General features: G+C 35.8%; 2 protein-coding genes across 2 annotated transcripts; both read right to left on the reverse strand.

Annotated features, from left to right (window-relative positions):
• LOC104744919 (probable xyloglucan glycosyltransferase 6) lies at window positions 1,442-5,150 on the reverse strand. Its single transcript, XM_010466050.1, has 5 exons — window positions 4,256-5,150; window positions 3,778-4,086; window positions 2,876-3,166; window positions 2,663-2,776; window positions 1,442-2,536 (listed from the first exon to the last, which is right to left on the reverse strand). Exons 1-5 carry the CDS (start codon window positions 4,961-4,963, stop codon window positions 1,904-1,906), a joined length of 2,055 nt encoding a protein of 684 aa, XP_010464352.1. The 5' UTR covers window positions 4,964-5,150; the 3' UTR covers window positions 1,442-1,903.
• Window positions 6,815-9,438, reverse strand: LOC104744921 (transcription factor bHLH62-like). The gene is made up of 8 exons (XM_010466052.2): window positions 8,577-9,438; window positions 8,338-8,496; window positions 8,097-8,162; window positions 7,945-8,013; window positions 7,740-7,811; window positions 7,391-7,609; window positions 7,212-7,293; window positions 6,815-7,113 (listed from the first exon to the last, which is right to left on the reverse strand). The coding sequence occupies exons 1-8, from the start codon at window positions 9,261-9,263 to the stop codon at window positions 7,070-7,072; spliced, it is 1,398 nt and encodes a 465-aa protein (XP_010464354.1). The 5' UTR covers window positions 9,264-9,438; the 3' UTR covers window positions 6,815-7,069.

Genomic DNA, 12,667 nt, shown 5'->3' on the forward strand with positions numbered 1-12,667 from the left:
ACGTAGAAAAGTTATGAGAGCTTTGCGCTTGTGCTTTTTCCTAGGAAACGAGATTAGGTGGGTAAATAAATGAATCTCAAAGAATTTTAATTAAACTCTCATTATTTATAAACGAGAAAGAAAAAATTCTCGACAGATTCTCACTAAACTCTCGTTGTTCTTTAAAAATTGTACTCCCTCCGTTTCAAAATATAAGATGTTTTGGAGAAGTTTGTTGTTTCATAATATAGGATGTTTTCAGGTTTCAATGCAACTTTTAGATTAGTTTAGTATTTTATATTATGCAGTATTGTTTCTGATTGGTTGAACTTTTAAAAGTAAAGACTTCTTAATCTGCGTGCTTTGCTTAAAACATCCTATATTTTGAAACAGAGGGAATATAACATTGATTGAAGATTGTATTATTGATTTAAAAATGTGTGTTTGTCGGGTACGTAAACGAGTTTGGCAAGAAGAAGAGAGATTAATGTGATGAAAAGGTTATGTAAGTGAGTAGTACAAAGACTGTTGATTGGTGTCTTAATTCTAGACAAAATCTCAACGGTCGTCTAGAAATAAAGAACTTAAAAAAAGCTTAATGAGAGTTGAGAAAAACGAAAAAGTAACGTTCTTATGCTTTAATGATGCGACGTGACATTATGCTCTCGAGATCTCATTTTTATGACAAAATCAATTAATAGAAAAATCATAAATACAGGCAGTACACTTCTGGTCGGGTAAACCGACCGACCCATATTCAACCGGAATAATCCAAAATTTATAGGTCTGATCATTTTCGATTTGCCATTCGAATCCAATAAATTTAAACCGAGTATGGCACAAGTACCTTGTACGAGTCGAATACAGGTAGATACACTTACATACAGTATCTGCATTCCGTTCAAATTATTTAATGAAAAACAAAAAAACGAAATTATTAGTCCCTCTCGGACAAGCTCTCTCTTTCTCTTCTTCTTTTTGTACTTTTGTCCTTTTTTCCCTGAGATTTCTACTTTCTTAGATATTCTTTTATGTGGAGTAGATAATATCTGTTAATATAAGTATATATACAACTATAGCATGGTCGGTCCCTAATGTATTTGTTTATTTAAATTTGTTGATAAGTTGTTTTCAACACTTTTTTTTTGTTTTTTAATTAGCTATTGTCCATTTAACTCTGCTTTGATTTGTCTGGTTTAAGCCCGCTTCGAAACTCCTAAGGTCGATTATACGTGTGTTGTACATATTTTTGTTTATTTTATATTTTTGTGTAGTCTCTAAGATGAGAGCTGAGTGAACTTGGGCCTTAACATACAAGAGATTGTCAAAACAGATTCTGGTCCTTTAAATATAATCAGAAGAGGCCCAAAACTAGCATAACACATTGAACTTTTGTTGTTTTTTTCCTGGAAAAGAAAAAAGTAACATTCAATTTCAAAAGAATATGTAGATTATCTCTTAAGAGGTAAACAACAACAACAACAAATTGCTCAAAAGAATAGAGAGAGTGGCATTACAACAAATCTTTTAAAAGATGTTTCTGCCACATCATCCGAAACAAAAATCTAACAACAATTTTGCACAACAAAAAAAAAAAAACCAAGTTTTGGCTTAATACCACAACAAAAGACACAGGTCGTCAAGTCTTTGAAATCCTCTTCGACTGTTCTTTCTGCCATTCTCTCTAATAACTATCCGTAACAAAAGGAAGAATCTAAACCAACCCAAGTAGAGTGTAAAATAATGTTCCCAAGACAGAAACTTTTAAATGAATTGTTTTTATGTATCTATCTGTAACGAAAGGACCTGCGAGTTACCCATAAGTGAGTTGGTTCGTTCCTTTCTGACTTGGTCTTTGGGTCCTGTTCGTTCTCCAGGTGGTATGCTTTCAATTTAGTTTTAAATGAGAAAAAGGTTATATAAACTAACTGACCTGCTCCCCGATCAAATCTAGACCAACAACAACGAAAGTGATTCCTTGGAACAAGAGGAAGTAGAAGTGGATTCCCTGCGCCGACAACAAGCTTCTCACCGAGGCTGCCAAGAGGATAAACGCGAGTGCGATTTCTGTTCTGTACAAACGGTTTCTTTTGGTTTTGCCAACTTTCTTTGCTGCTCCTAGTTTGCTAAGCTCGGTCAGACCTGAATCAGAGGATGATCTTTGGAGGGTTGTGGCCTCGGCCAGAGAACCTGACTCTGCATATGCAACCAGATCAGCCTCAGAGGATCTCCCTAGCTTTTTGGTCACTACCCACTCGTAAGAACTTCCAAACTTGAACAAACCAGAGATCATGGCTCCAAATTTGGTTACCGACATGGTGTTTTCGAAAAGGAGATACGGAACTATGAAAGGGAAGGATCTCGGGGCTGGGATGATGTTCAAGATGGACATGATCCCAGGGATGTAGCAAACAACCCAAGATGGTAAGTTGGCTTCTGGGAAGAACATCGTTAATGGAAGAATGACGCAGAAGAGCGTGAATGAGTAGAATGGCAAGATAAGCTTCCGGAGCAAGAAAAAGAGGAATATCATATTTGCTTTCTTGGCAGCACTCACCTGTAGTAGGGAAGAAAAAAACAGATTAAGATCAGACCGAGCTATCATTATGAAAACTTCACGAACATAATATATTCTCAAGTGAGAGCAAGAGAAAATTAATCACAATATATTCATCAATTTCACCTTTGATCGAAGAATGTCGAAAAAGCACAAACGGAACAATTGCATTGGGCCCGAATGCCAACGGTATTGCTGTTTTTTGTATGCCTCATAGGACTCCGGAAGTTCACAGAGACACTGAGTAAGGAAAATACAAATTGATGAGATCAAAGAGTTCCGTTCAATACATTTGGTGAATAAATGAAAACTTCTGAGCAATTTAGTTAAGATAAGTACCTTTACATCATTCAGATAAATGAACTTCCATCCACAAAGATGGGCACGGACAGCAATATCCATGTCTTCAACAGTTGTTCGCTCCAACCATCCCCCGCAGTCCTCGAGGGCTTTGATTCTCCAAACACCAGCAGTTCCATTAAAGCCAAAGAAGTTAATAAAGACTCCATTAACCTGCTGTTCGACTTCAAAGTGGAAAGACAAATTTATGTTCTGGAGTCTTGTAAGCAAGTTTTCGTCTTTGTTCACAAAAGCCCACCGTGTTTGGACCAAGGCTAATTCATCATTCCCCTGAAAAAAACACAGAAACTGTCATGTGAGAAAGGCTAGTGTATGTGAAGCATACTGTATCATTGTGTCAGGTATAAACCCTGAACTAATAATGTAAGAAATCTGAAGCTCCAAGGACAAAATCAAAACCAATGACAAGCCAATGAAGAAGCTTTCGAAGTCCAATCACAATAAAGCACACAGGTTCACACTTCATACCATGTGAAAGGTCAATTATAACAAATTCATGATGTAGGCAAAACTTATATGTGCAACCGAAAATGGAAAATGTAACTGGTGTCACTTGCCCCATGGCTGTTGACAGTTTGGGTTTTGAGGGCAGGTTCCATCAAGCTGGTGTTGACTAAAAAATACAAATTTTTACACAAGCAAATTCTCTCCTTCTCCTTGTTAGATGTTCATCCTAGAATCGCAATGTAAGACACACATTCCCTAATTGTAGTGGAAGCAACGCTATGCGATAAATGTCGCCTTTGGCAATATCATTAAACTCAGAGTATAACTACTCTCTATAGTTTAAAAAAGATTTACCCATATCATTAATCAATAACGCAAACCGGTCACATAACATCTCCTATGCACATGAGACCAAAAAAGACATGATTGGTTACCTTAAAATGAGGCACAGTTTTCTTCAAGAAATCCGGTGGTGGCTGGAAATCCGCATCAAATATGGCGACAAACTCATAATCTTTGACGTAATCACAGTTCATAGCAGCTTTAAGGTTTCCAGCCTTGTAACCAGTACGTATGAGACGGTGTCTATACACAATCCGGACACCCCTTTGTTGCCATTTCTGTACTTCAGCTTTGATAAGCTGCTGAACATCTAACTCACTGGAGTCATCAAGAACCTGAACTAGCATTCTTTCTCTAGGCCAGTCAAGCATACACACAGCCCCAATAGATTGTTGGTAAACCTACAATCAAAATCAACTAGATGAGGTAACAAAACATGAACTGCAAGAACTCAAATGTGAATCAACACGGAAACCACACAAGAAACAAATCCTAGCTACAGATGGTTGATTCCCAATTGAACTCATCATCCTAACAATAGGGATAAAGGATCTACATACATGTGCTTACCTCCTTTTCATTGCACATAGGAATCTGCACAATCACCATAGGATAATCTTCCAATCTAACACCATCACCAACCAATCTAGTCGGATACTCCATAGAAGCAACAGGCTTAATACGACGAAGCTTGATCCAGAAACATCCAAGCACAAGAACCAAACGGTCAACGGACTGAATCAAGAACAGAACAATACACACATTGGTCAAACTCTGAAGCGGCGGAGCAAGATACGAAGCCCTGATCTCAAGCCACCAAGCGTAAACAACCTCAAGAGCAACCTCAGCGGAAGCAACAGAAGGAGGAGTGAAATGCCATCCTTTAAAATAAGCAGCGAGCTCGAAAAAGAGAAGAAGCACAACGAGAACTAAGAATCCTTTGATGAGACGGTACAATCGAGCGGAGGAGGATACGGAGGGGGGGTTGTCGTTGGCAATGCGGCGATTGGCGGTGCGGAGAAGGTAAAGGAAAGAGTGACCGATCCAGAGGAAGGAAGAAGCGAGTTGTTTGAACTTGAGGAGGTAGAGACGAGAGAGCTGACGAGCGGAACGAGTACGGATCCGATCTTTTTTATCGGGTTCGTCAACGACGGGAGTACGGATTTCGACGGTGAGGAAAGATTCATCGTCACCGGTGTAGAGAACGTCGTGATTGGTTGTTCTATCACGTTGCTTGTTCCACCATTGCTGAAACTCCTCGTTCTGGGAGCGAGACATTCAACGAAGCTCTCTGATTCGGAATCGAGGAATCGATCTGATTTGTTTATAGATCTGAGATTTTTTTTTTTTCTTTTTTCGGGGGGAGAGAAGAAGAAACCAACACACACACAACCACGATTGGGCTCTTCTCTAACAATAGAGAGAGAGAGATGACGTCTTTCTCCTCCCCCACCCCAGTGTGTGTCTGCTCTCCCATTTTTTTTTTTTCTTCACATAGATTTGATTAATAAATTAAATAATTAGTGATTTTGTTAATTACTCCGAATCATGTGTGTGTTAGATGATGGTAATGTGTAGTAAGTATATTACACGTCCACTGATTGCGGTATTTAATCTCCTAAATTCTAAGCATATTTGATCAAACTTAAACCATCGCGATCTGCACGATTGATTTTTATTCCCTTCTAACATCGTCATCATTCATCAATTTTTTTTTTGGTTTTTTAAAAAGTTGTTTAATGTATCATGTTTTTTTTATTATAAAGATTTGCAAATGTATCGTATTACTATAATTTATCGATATTAAAATATACTACTATGAAATAAGCCATGCCGTAACGTTTATTTAGGTGTGACAAAGAGAAAGTCGTGAAGATATGTTTTTAGTTGGGCCGACAAATAATGCGCCCCAAAAAGAATCCACTAAAAAAATCCACATCTTTATAAGTTTTAGTACTAGGCCCACAATTAAGGTTCGTAAATTTGGCTTTAGCAAGATTTTTATATGTGGCCCATTCTATCGATTATTTTATAAGCAAAATTACGACTAACGCAAGGATTGGTTATTTAAAAAAAAAAAAAACTCTTAATACTGCATAGTGATATATATATGATACATACGCTCAGTTACGTTGGTCTGAACCGTTGTATTTGTTTTCGAATCGGTCGAGAGTATTATCTCATCTGCATCATACACTTGTGCTTTGTATTATCATCAACATGGTTTTTTGAGTGATTTGAAAAAAAAAAATACTTGTGGCCTATAGTAGGTAAATGGAAAGAGACGCCGGTGTGTTCTATATAGTTCCCATAAATCACGCCGTAATCCCTAAATAAACATCCTAATTAATCAGCTTTGTTTTTTTGCTCCTAACTAATTAAACCACTCATATTAGACTTTCTAAATGTTTCTGTTTTTTTGAATAACTCGCACCAAAGACAATAGAGAAAATGACACAACACCTTACACAGCTGGTTAACACTACCAACGATCAAATCAAACCAATCAAATATGATCTAACATTCAAAATTGACGTTCACGAGTTTAGAGTAAATATAGAAAGAAAAAAAAAAGTCAAGCTTTGCTTAGATTTGATGTTTGTGACTATCAGACTATGCTATTAGTCACGGTAGATAGATGTCACGCTATGTGTAACTCCTGCCGAAACAAAACTCAATACCAACTTTTTGGTTTTAATTTAAATTATGTACCAACCAAAAACTGTAAATTATAATTGGAATATCTTAGCACACCTATCCAGCGGAAGGCAGAAGCTATACATTTTCAATAATTGCAATATAAAATCTTATTTTGCATCTATATATTATTTCTTTGCTACACGCTGCTGACTTTTCCGTAAACCATACCACCAAAATTTATTGAAAAAAATGTGAATTTATAGGTTTGATCTGTCCTTGTTTATTTCTTATCATTACATATTGAAAATATCTTCCTTTGGCCATTTATAGAGAGAACCGAATTCTTTTTTCGCTTCCAAGAGTTTGATGTTTTTTTGTTAAAAAAAATAAATAATGGGTTTAATAGAAACAGTTTTGTTGTTCGGAAAAATAATTATAGCTTTAGTGGGATTAAAACTTACACTGATCTTAAATATAAACAATACAAGCTTATAAAATCTGATTATAATAATAACGGATAAATTGGATATGACAATAAAATCGAGTACCACAAATGAATCGGAAGGATAAAAAAGAAGAAATTATATATCTAATGAAGATGATTTGTAGAACTGAATTCGCAAATGGTGTGGTCCAATTCAAGCTTCTTGTTATGTACACCCATCAATCCTTTTCTCACTTTCTATCCGTAAGCCCTTTAGTAGAACTCTAATCTTTTTGTAAAAAAAAAATACAAATAAAGGTTCAAAGTTCAGCTTTCATGTTCGAAGGTACTTGGTTTGATGGACCTGCATATATATATATTGTAAACCTCAAAGCTAAATTATCGTGTCCATATAATGAAACGAAAAAAAATAAAACACACACATGATTTAAATTTCCTTACCTTGGTTCAATTCGTGGATCCGATTTTGAGCAAAACCCATATGAATAATGCTATGTAAATCATCTTCAGAAAATGTTGAATACTGAAAACAAAAGCCAAAAAAGGGTTAAGGTTGTTTCGCATGTTACATTTACATAGAAGAATGTTCAAAGTGACAGACGAATTTAGAAGAAAAAAACCTGAGAAATAGAGTCAGTGAAATGAGCAAGTGTTGGTAAGTGAGAAACGAAGCTTCTAGTTTCAGAAGGTTCCAATGGTGTCATTATATAATTATTGGAAGAAATTTTAGGGTTCAATTGTAAATTTGTATTGTGATGATGATCACTCAATAAGGTTTCTGCTGAAGAATCTAGTTGAAGTACTTGCTGATGCATTAGATTGTTGCTTGAAGGAAATATCTGTCAGAAAATTAAAAAGTTTTAAAAACACACGATTGGTTCACAAAGTAATTATTGTTATAATAATTGTCAAATTATAATTACTTTTAATGTTGTTTAAACAAAAAAAGAAAGTGTGACGGTGACTTACATCCTTTGACATGAAAGCATCCATGTTAAAGTCCAGCCTGGTGTTCACTGACGATAACTTCATCGACAAGAACTGCACCATAATTGAAATTAAGATTAAGAAAATTAGAAAATTCGAAATCGTGTAGTTGTTTTGGAAAAGTGATTATGAAATAATGGAAAGAGTTTTAAAGTGGACTAAATAATCTAATGAGAAATTAATTTACCTCAACTTGTCGTTGCAATGATTGGACATAGTTTATAATTTCATCCAGCATCAGTGCTTTCCCAGTAACCTTTTTAAAAAAATATCATTATTCTAATCACAACTACATTACAACTAAAAACGAATTAATTAGTTAATTAATCAAGCTCTAACCTTGTTGCATCCAGGGACAAGATCTTGAAGCAGCTTCATTCTCTCGCTTATTTTCTCTCTTCGAACCTTTTTAAAACAACACATAACTTAAAATTCCAACCAATATAGAGCATATGATTAACCCAACTAATCAGAACATTGTTAAACCTTAAGATTGAGCATATGATTAACCCAACTAATCAGAACATAATTAAACCTTAAGGTTAATTTTGGTAAAAAAAAGACAAAAAAGGTAACTGACTCGTTCGGCGAGACTGTGACTGTCAGTGGCTTGACCACGTCGAGCTCTGACATGAATGTAGTCTTTGTAAGGATCATCATCAACTGATTTGGTTTTGTCTTCGTTTGCTTCTGTCTTTTTGCTTCTCTTCGGATTAGAATCTTCCTTCTCTTCAACCTCCTGAGAATAAACAAAACTCATTTAACAAAAAAATAAAAATAAAAAAGTTTTATTTGAGAAGCTTTTGATTATGGATGAACCTTGGATGGTGAAGCAGTGGAAGGAGAATTCTGCTTGGATTTTGTTTTTCTTTTCCGGGAAATTTCACCGGAAGATTCGCCGGCGAGAGGCTTAAGAGCTGGGGTGCTAGAGACACGTGGCATTTTCTCATTGGCTACGACGGGTACGTTATTATTATTAATCGGGAACGGTGGGTTAGTTCTGCCGTTAAAACTCCGGCTACCGAAACAAGAGAACCTCGCAGCTCTCTCCGCGAACCCCGTATCGCCGGAGAATTCAGCCAACGGCGTCGGCGGTTTCGTCACCATCATATGTCTCGGCGGCGGTGGAGAGCAGCTCATCGGAGTTGCGTAACACGAGGCGGAGGAGACGTTTCCGTTGCTCGCCGGAGCTCCGTAGATCTCGCCGATGTTACCCAATTTTCCGATGAGCTCTCTGATGATGAAATTGTCTCCGTGAGCTACTCCTCCGCCGGAAAAGTTAGAGTTCGGTGAAGAGACGAGTGAACTCAGAGCCGAGTCGAAGATGCTCTGTTCCGTTGACTTTTCCCAGAACAAACAATCTCGTGATAGATTGCGACTGAGACTCGGGTCTACTGGCTGGGTCGAACTCGAAACCCAGTTGAGCATCGCCGAAGAAGAAGACGGTGACGTCATCATCACCGGCGGTTGTGAAACTCCTGCATTCATAAACAGCTCGTTCTCCATGGAGCTCAATTCTAAGGGAAGTGAAGATGAAAATCAAAAAGTGCAGATTTTTAAAGTCCTTGATCAAAGAGTGATTAGTTAATAAACTCAGATCAGAAATGATTCGTCCAATAGAATGATAAAAAAGTTTGGAAAGTGAAGAACAGAGGAGAAAAGGGAAGCTCGTAAATGGCAGTAATGAGGAGTTTATATACTTTTTTAATAAAATCTGTATTTTAAAATATTTCACCAATCAATGACTTTCTAATAAATGGAAATAAATAAATAAAAATATAAACAATACTTTGTGTGTCGGACCGTAAAGGATGGTTGGGTTTAGGAACAAGGAAGAAGGGCCTTGGACGTTTAGTTGATGTAATAAAACGTCAAAAACAAATCTGATACATTAAGCTTATTTCTAACGAACTAATTTTGACGAATGGGTTCCTTTGTCGATGTTTCCTTAACCATCGCCGGTTCTTGTGTTGATTTTTGTATGTCAAAAAGTGTTGAACTCTTTCTTTGATCGAATATCATAGAAGAAGACAATAATATATTACGAAAGCAAATGCAGCCACACTTGTTTTCTCTTAAACTATGATATTTCTAGGTTCAAGTGTATAATATGATGCACTTTTAGTTACACCACATTATACATTTATACGTAAGTTGTTAGTCTAAAAGAATACGAAAATCAACATAACAAATACATATGTAATGAATGAGAGATACTATAAGTTATGTACATAAAGAGTCATCTTTATTACTAAGGGAACGCATCAATTAGTTAATTGGAGTGCTGCCTTAGTGTGGCTAATATGTCAAGTTTTACTTAAAAAGTAGTGTTTTGTTTGTGTTACCTGAATTTTACAGTAACATGCAAAATAGATTGTCTGAGTTCAGTTGACCAAACAGGTTCAAACTCATTGTGTTCAAACAGGTTCCAGGCAGGTACACGTTTTCAATAACATATCACCGACTTTTTACGATAGGAAAGACAAAAAGAGATATACATACGAACAGATGAGATAAAGTATATATAATAGTACAACCTTGAGCGCCGTCAAAAGAAGAAAAGAAGAAAAGAAGAAAAAAAGAAAAGAAAGATAATATACACGTTGAGCTTTTTCTTACATACAGCTACATTTCAAACAATATAGATGCTTCGGATCAGATCTCGTATCAGTTATCTTATCACAAATAATATTCACACACACCTACGTCACGCATGATGAAACAGATGCTCTAATCATCTATATAGTCCAACATCGATTGCATTAATAAGAGCGCGTCTTGTGGTCTTCTTCTATTAATATGGGCCTTCAATTTCTAAGCCCACTAAGGAATTTAACGGGTTTCATCCATCCACGAGAGAGAAAATGGGGTTTCCTTTAATTTTTTATTTCTGCCATCTGGATTACAAGAGGTAACTTTGTAGTCTGATCAAAATTACTAAAGGAAAATAATTAAACAAAATCAACTTATCCCTCAAAAAATAATAGGTTCTAAATACTTTAGGCCAAAAAAGAGACGTAAACCAAATATTAAAGAGTGGGGTAGAGTCTCTCAGATCCAAAGAGTTCATGTAACCATGTTGGAAAACCATTGGCTGCATAAGATTGCGATAAAATATAATCTACAATACTTTGAGCTATGCGAAAATGTTTCTCTAGTCGTACTCTCCAGTCTTGTATTCCAGTCAGTGACAACATCATTTCTGATTGTTGGTGTGTGAAGGAAGGCCAGACTTATATGGGTTTTCCTAATATCCAGTATTTTCAACTTATTAAAATTATAACATAAGCTTAAAAAAACTGATGAAAATTAAACATCATTTGATTGGAGCTGGACATTAAGTCACGAACTAATATTGATACTGTACAAAATTTCATATCATTTTGATATTAATTAATGAAGATGTTTGCATAAATTGTTTATTTAAGAACAAAAATTGAAACTATTAATATGTACATCACCACTTCCACAATCAATTATGTGAGCTATGCCTTATTATTATTGGTTGCATCAGTTAATGTAAGAAAATAATAAATATATACGTGACATTATTTTTTCTGATTTGTTGCAAAAAGAGTTCACTTTAGTTTTGTTCGAAAGATGAATTGTTCTAGGTAAATGTTTTCTACTAATTCTATGCAAGTCTAATAAAGAATTATTCTGCATTTTTCATTTTTGTAGTGTACATTATAAATAACTTGATTTAGGAAAGATGTTTGAGTTCCGTATAGACGGCTAGGATGGAGTGCTTTTTGGCACCATCCTTACTCCTTAGTGTAATTTATTCTAAAACTAGCAGAATTTTCACGATTTAACTAAAAAAATCCCTTGACTCTTCGCACTTAAATAAAAGTTACGATAATATACAAGTATATGGATTTGGGTTCGTCTTTAATAATAGTATACGGCAACCTGCATGGGACAACGAGCATAAATAGACACCAAATAACAAAGCCCACTTGTCACGTTCTTGTTCTTACTAGAGATTATTAGATATTGTCACTTGTTCGTTACCTCATTCTGAGAACTCTTCACACCTCCCAAATTCTAACTTTTTCTTTCATTAAATTAGCAAAAAGTTATTCGATGGGAGCTTTCCCCCTCAGTTGGTGTAATTTCCCCCTACGTTGTTGGTACTAATTACTTTATATGAATAGACTAACAATTATAATGGAAGAAGGAAGATATTGTCAGTTTAAAATAGCCGGATGAATTTTTGTGCATGGATGCTTAGGCGACAATGGCTTTATTATATATAGTTTATTCTCTCTTTCACTGATCTCCCAAGATATTGCTTGTTTCTAATACCTCACAGTCGCAGGCTAACACATATCTTACGTTCAACCAATAAATAAAGACCGAGTCATAAATTGACTTGTTCTCCATTTCAACCATAAATTTTTCTTTCGAACTCAAAACGGATCACGTTTAAAGGATATGCTCGGCTTAAACAAGATTATTGGTAAGTCTTAGAAGAGTTTTTTAAAAAATGTTACAGAGAGACGCAGCTAGCTACACCTTTCCCTATCATGAAGAGCCAAAACAAATGGATTAAATCAAGAAAAGAGGATAGGGGAGACAAAGGTGAAAGTCTCTTTGGGTTGGTTCTTCTTCTTTTGGCCCTACGCCTTCCCCTTTGGCAATCATCTATCTCTCGACCTATTTGGCCCCCACCACAATTCATCATATTCCTCCCTTTCTTTTGTTCTATCTCTCTGTCACGTGTCCTCTTTTCCTGTAAATTCTATCTGTAATTTGTTTACGGGATAACCCTTATTTTCCTACCATCTCAATCTGCTTGTAAATTTTTATAGCGACAAACTGATAAGACTTATCACATCTGTCTTGTAATTCTTTTTGAGTAAAAACTTTAACTGAAAACAAAATTAATCTAGATATTTTTATACTCT

This window comes from Camelina sativa, chromosome 15 (assembly GCF_000633955.1).
Source record: "Camelina sativa cultivar DH55 chromosome 15, Cs, whole genome shotgun sequence".
NCBI classification, from domain to species: Eukaryota; Viridiplantae; Streptophyta; class Magnoliopsida; order Brassicales; family Brassicaceae; genus Camelina; species Camelina sativa.

Bases quoted from the DNA above. Each gene is read 5' to 3' on its own strand.
- LOC104744919 (XM_010466050.1), bottom strand. From the start codon at position 4,963: ATGTCTCGCTCCCAGAACGAGGAGTTTCAGCAATGGTGGAACAAGCAA. The intron at 4,087-4,255 runs GTAAGCACATGT...TTTTGATTGTAG, and splicing joins CTATGTGCAATGAAAAGGAG to GTTTACCAACAATCTATTGG. The intron at 2,777-2,875 runs GTACTTATCTTA...TTCCTTACTCAG, and splicing joins TTTATCTGAATGATGTAAAG to TGTCTCTGTGAACTTCCGGA.
- LOC104744921 (XM_010466052.2), bottom strand. From the start codon at position 9,263: ATGGAGAACGAGCTGTTTATGAATGCAGGAGTTTCACAACCGCCGGTG. The intron at 8,014-8,096 runs GTTAGAGCTTGA...TTTTTTAAAAAG, and splicing joins TTGTCCCTGGATGCAACAAG to GTTACTGGGAAAGCACTGAT. The intron at 7,294-7,390 runs GTTTTTTTCTTC...TTTTGTTTTCAG, and splicing joins TCACTGACTCTATTTCTCAG to TATTCAACATTTTCTGAAGA.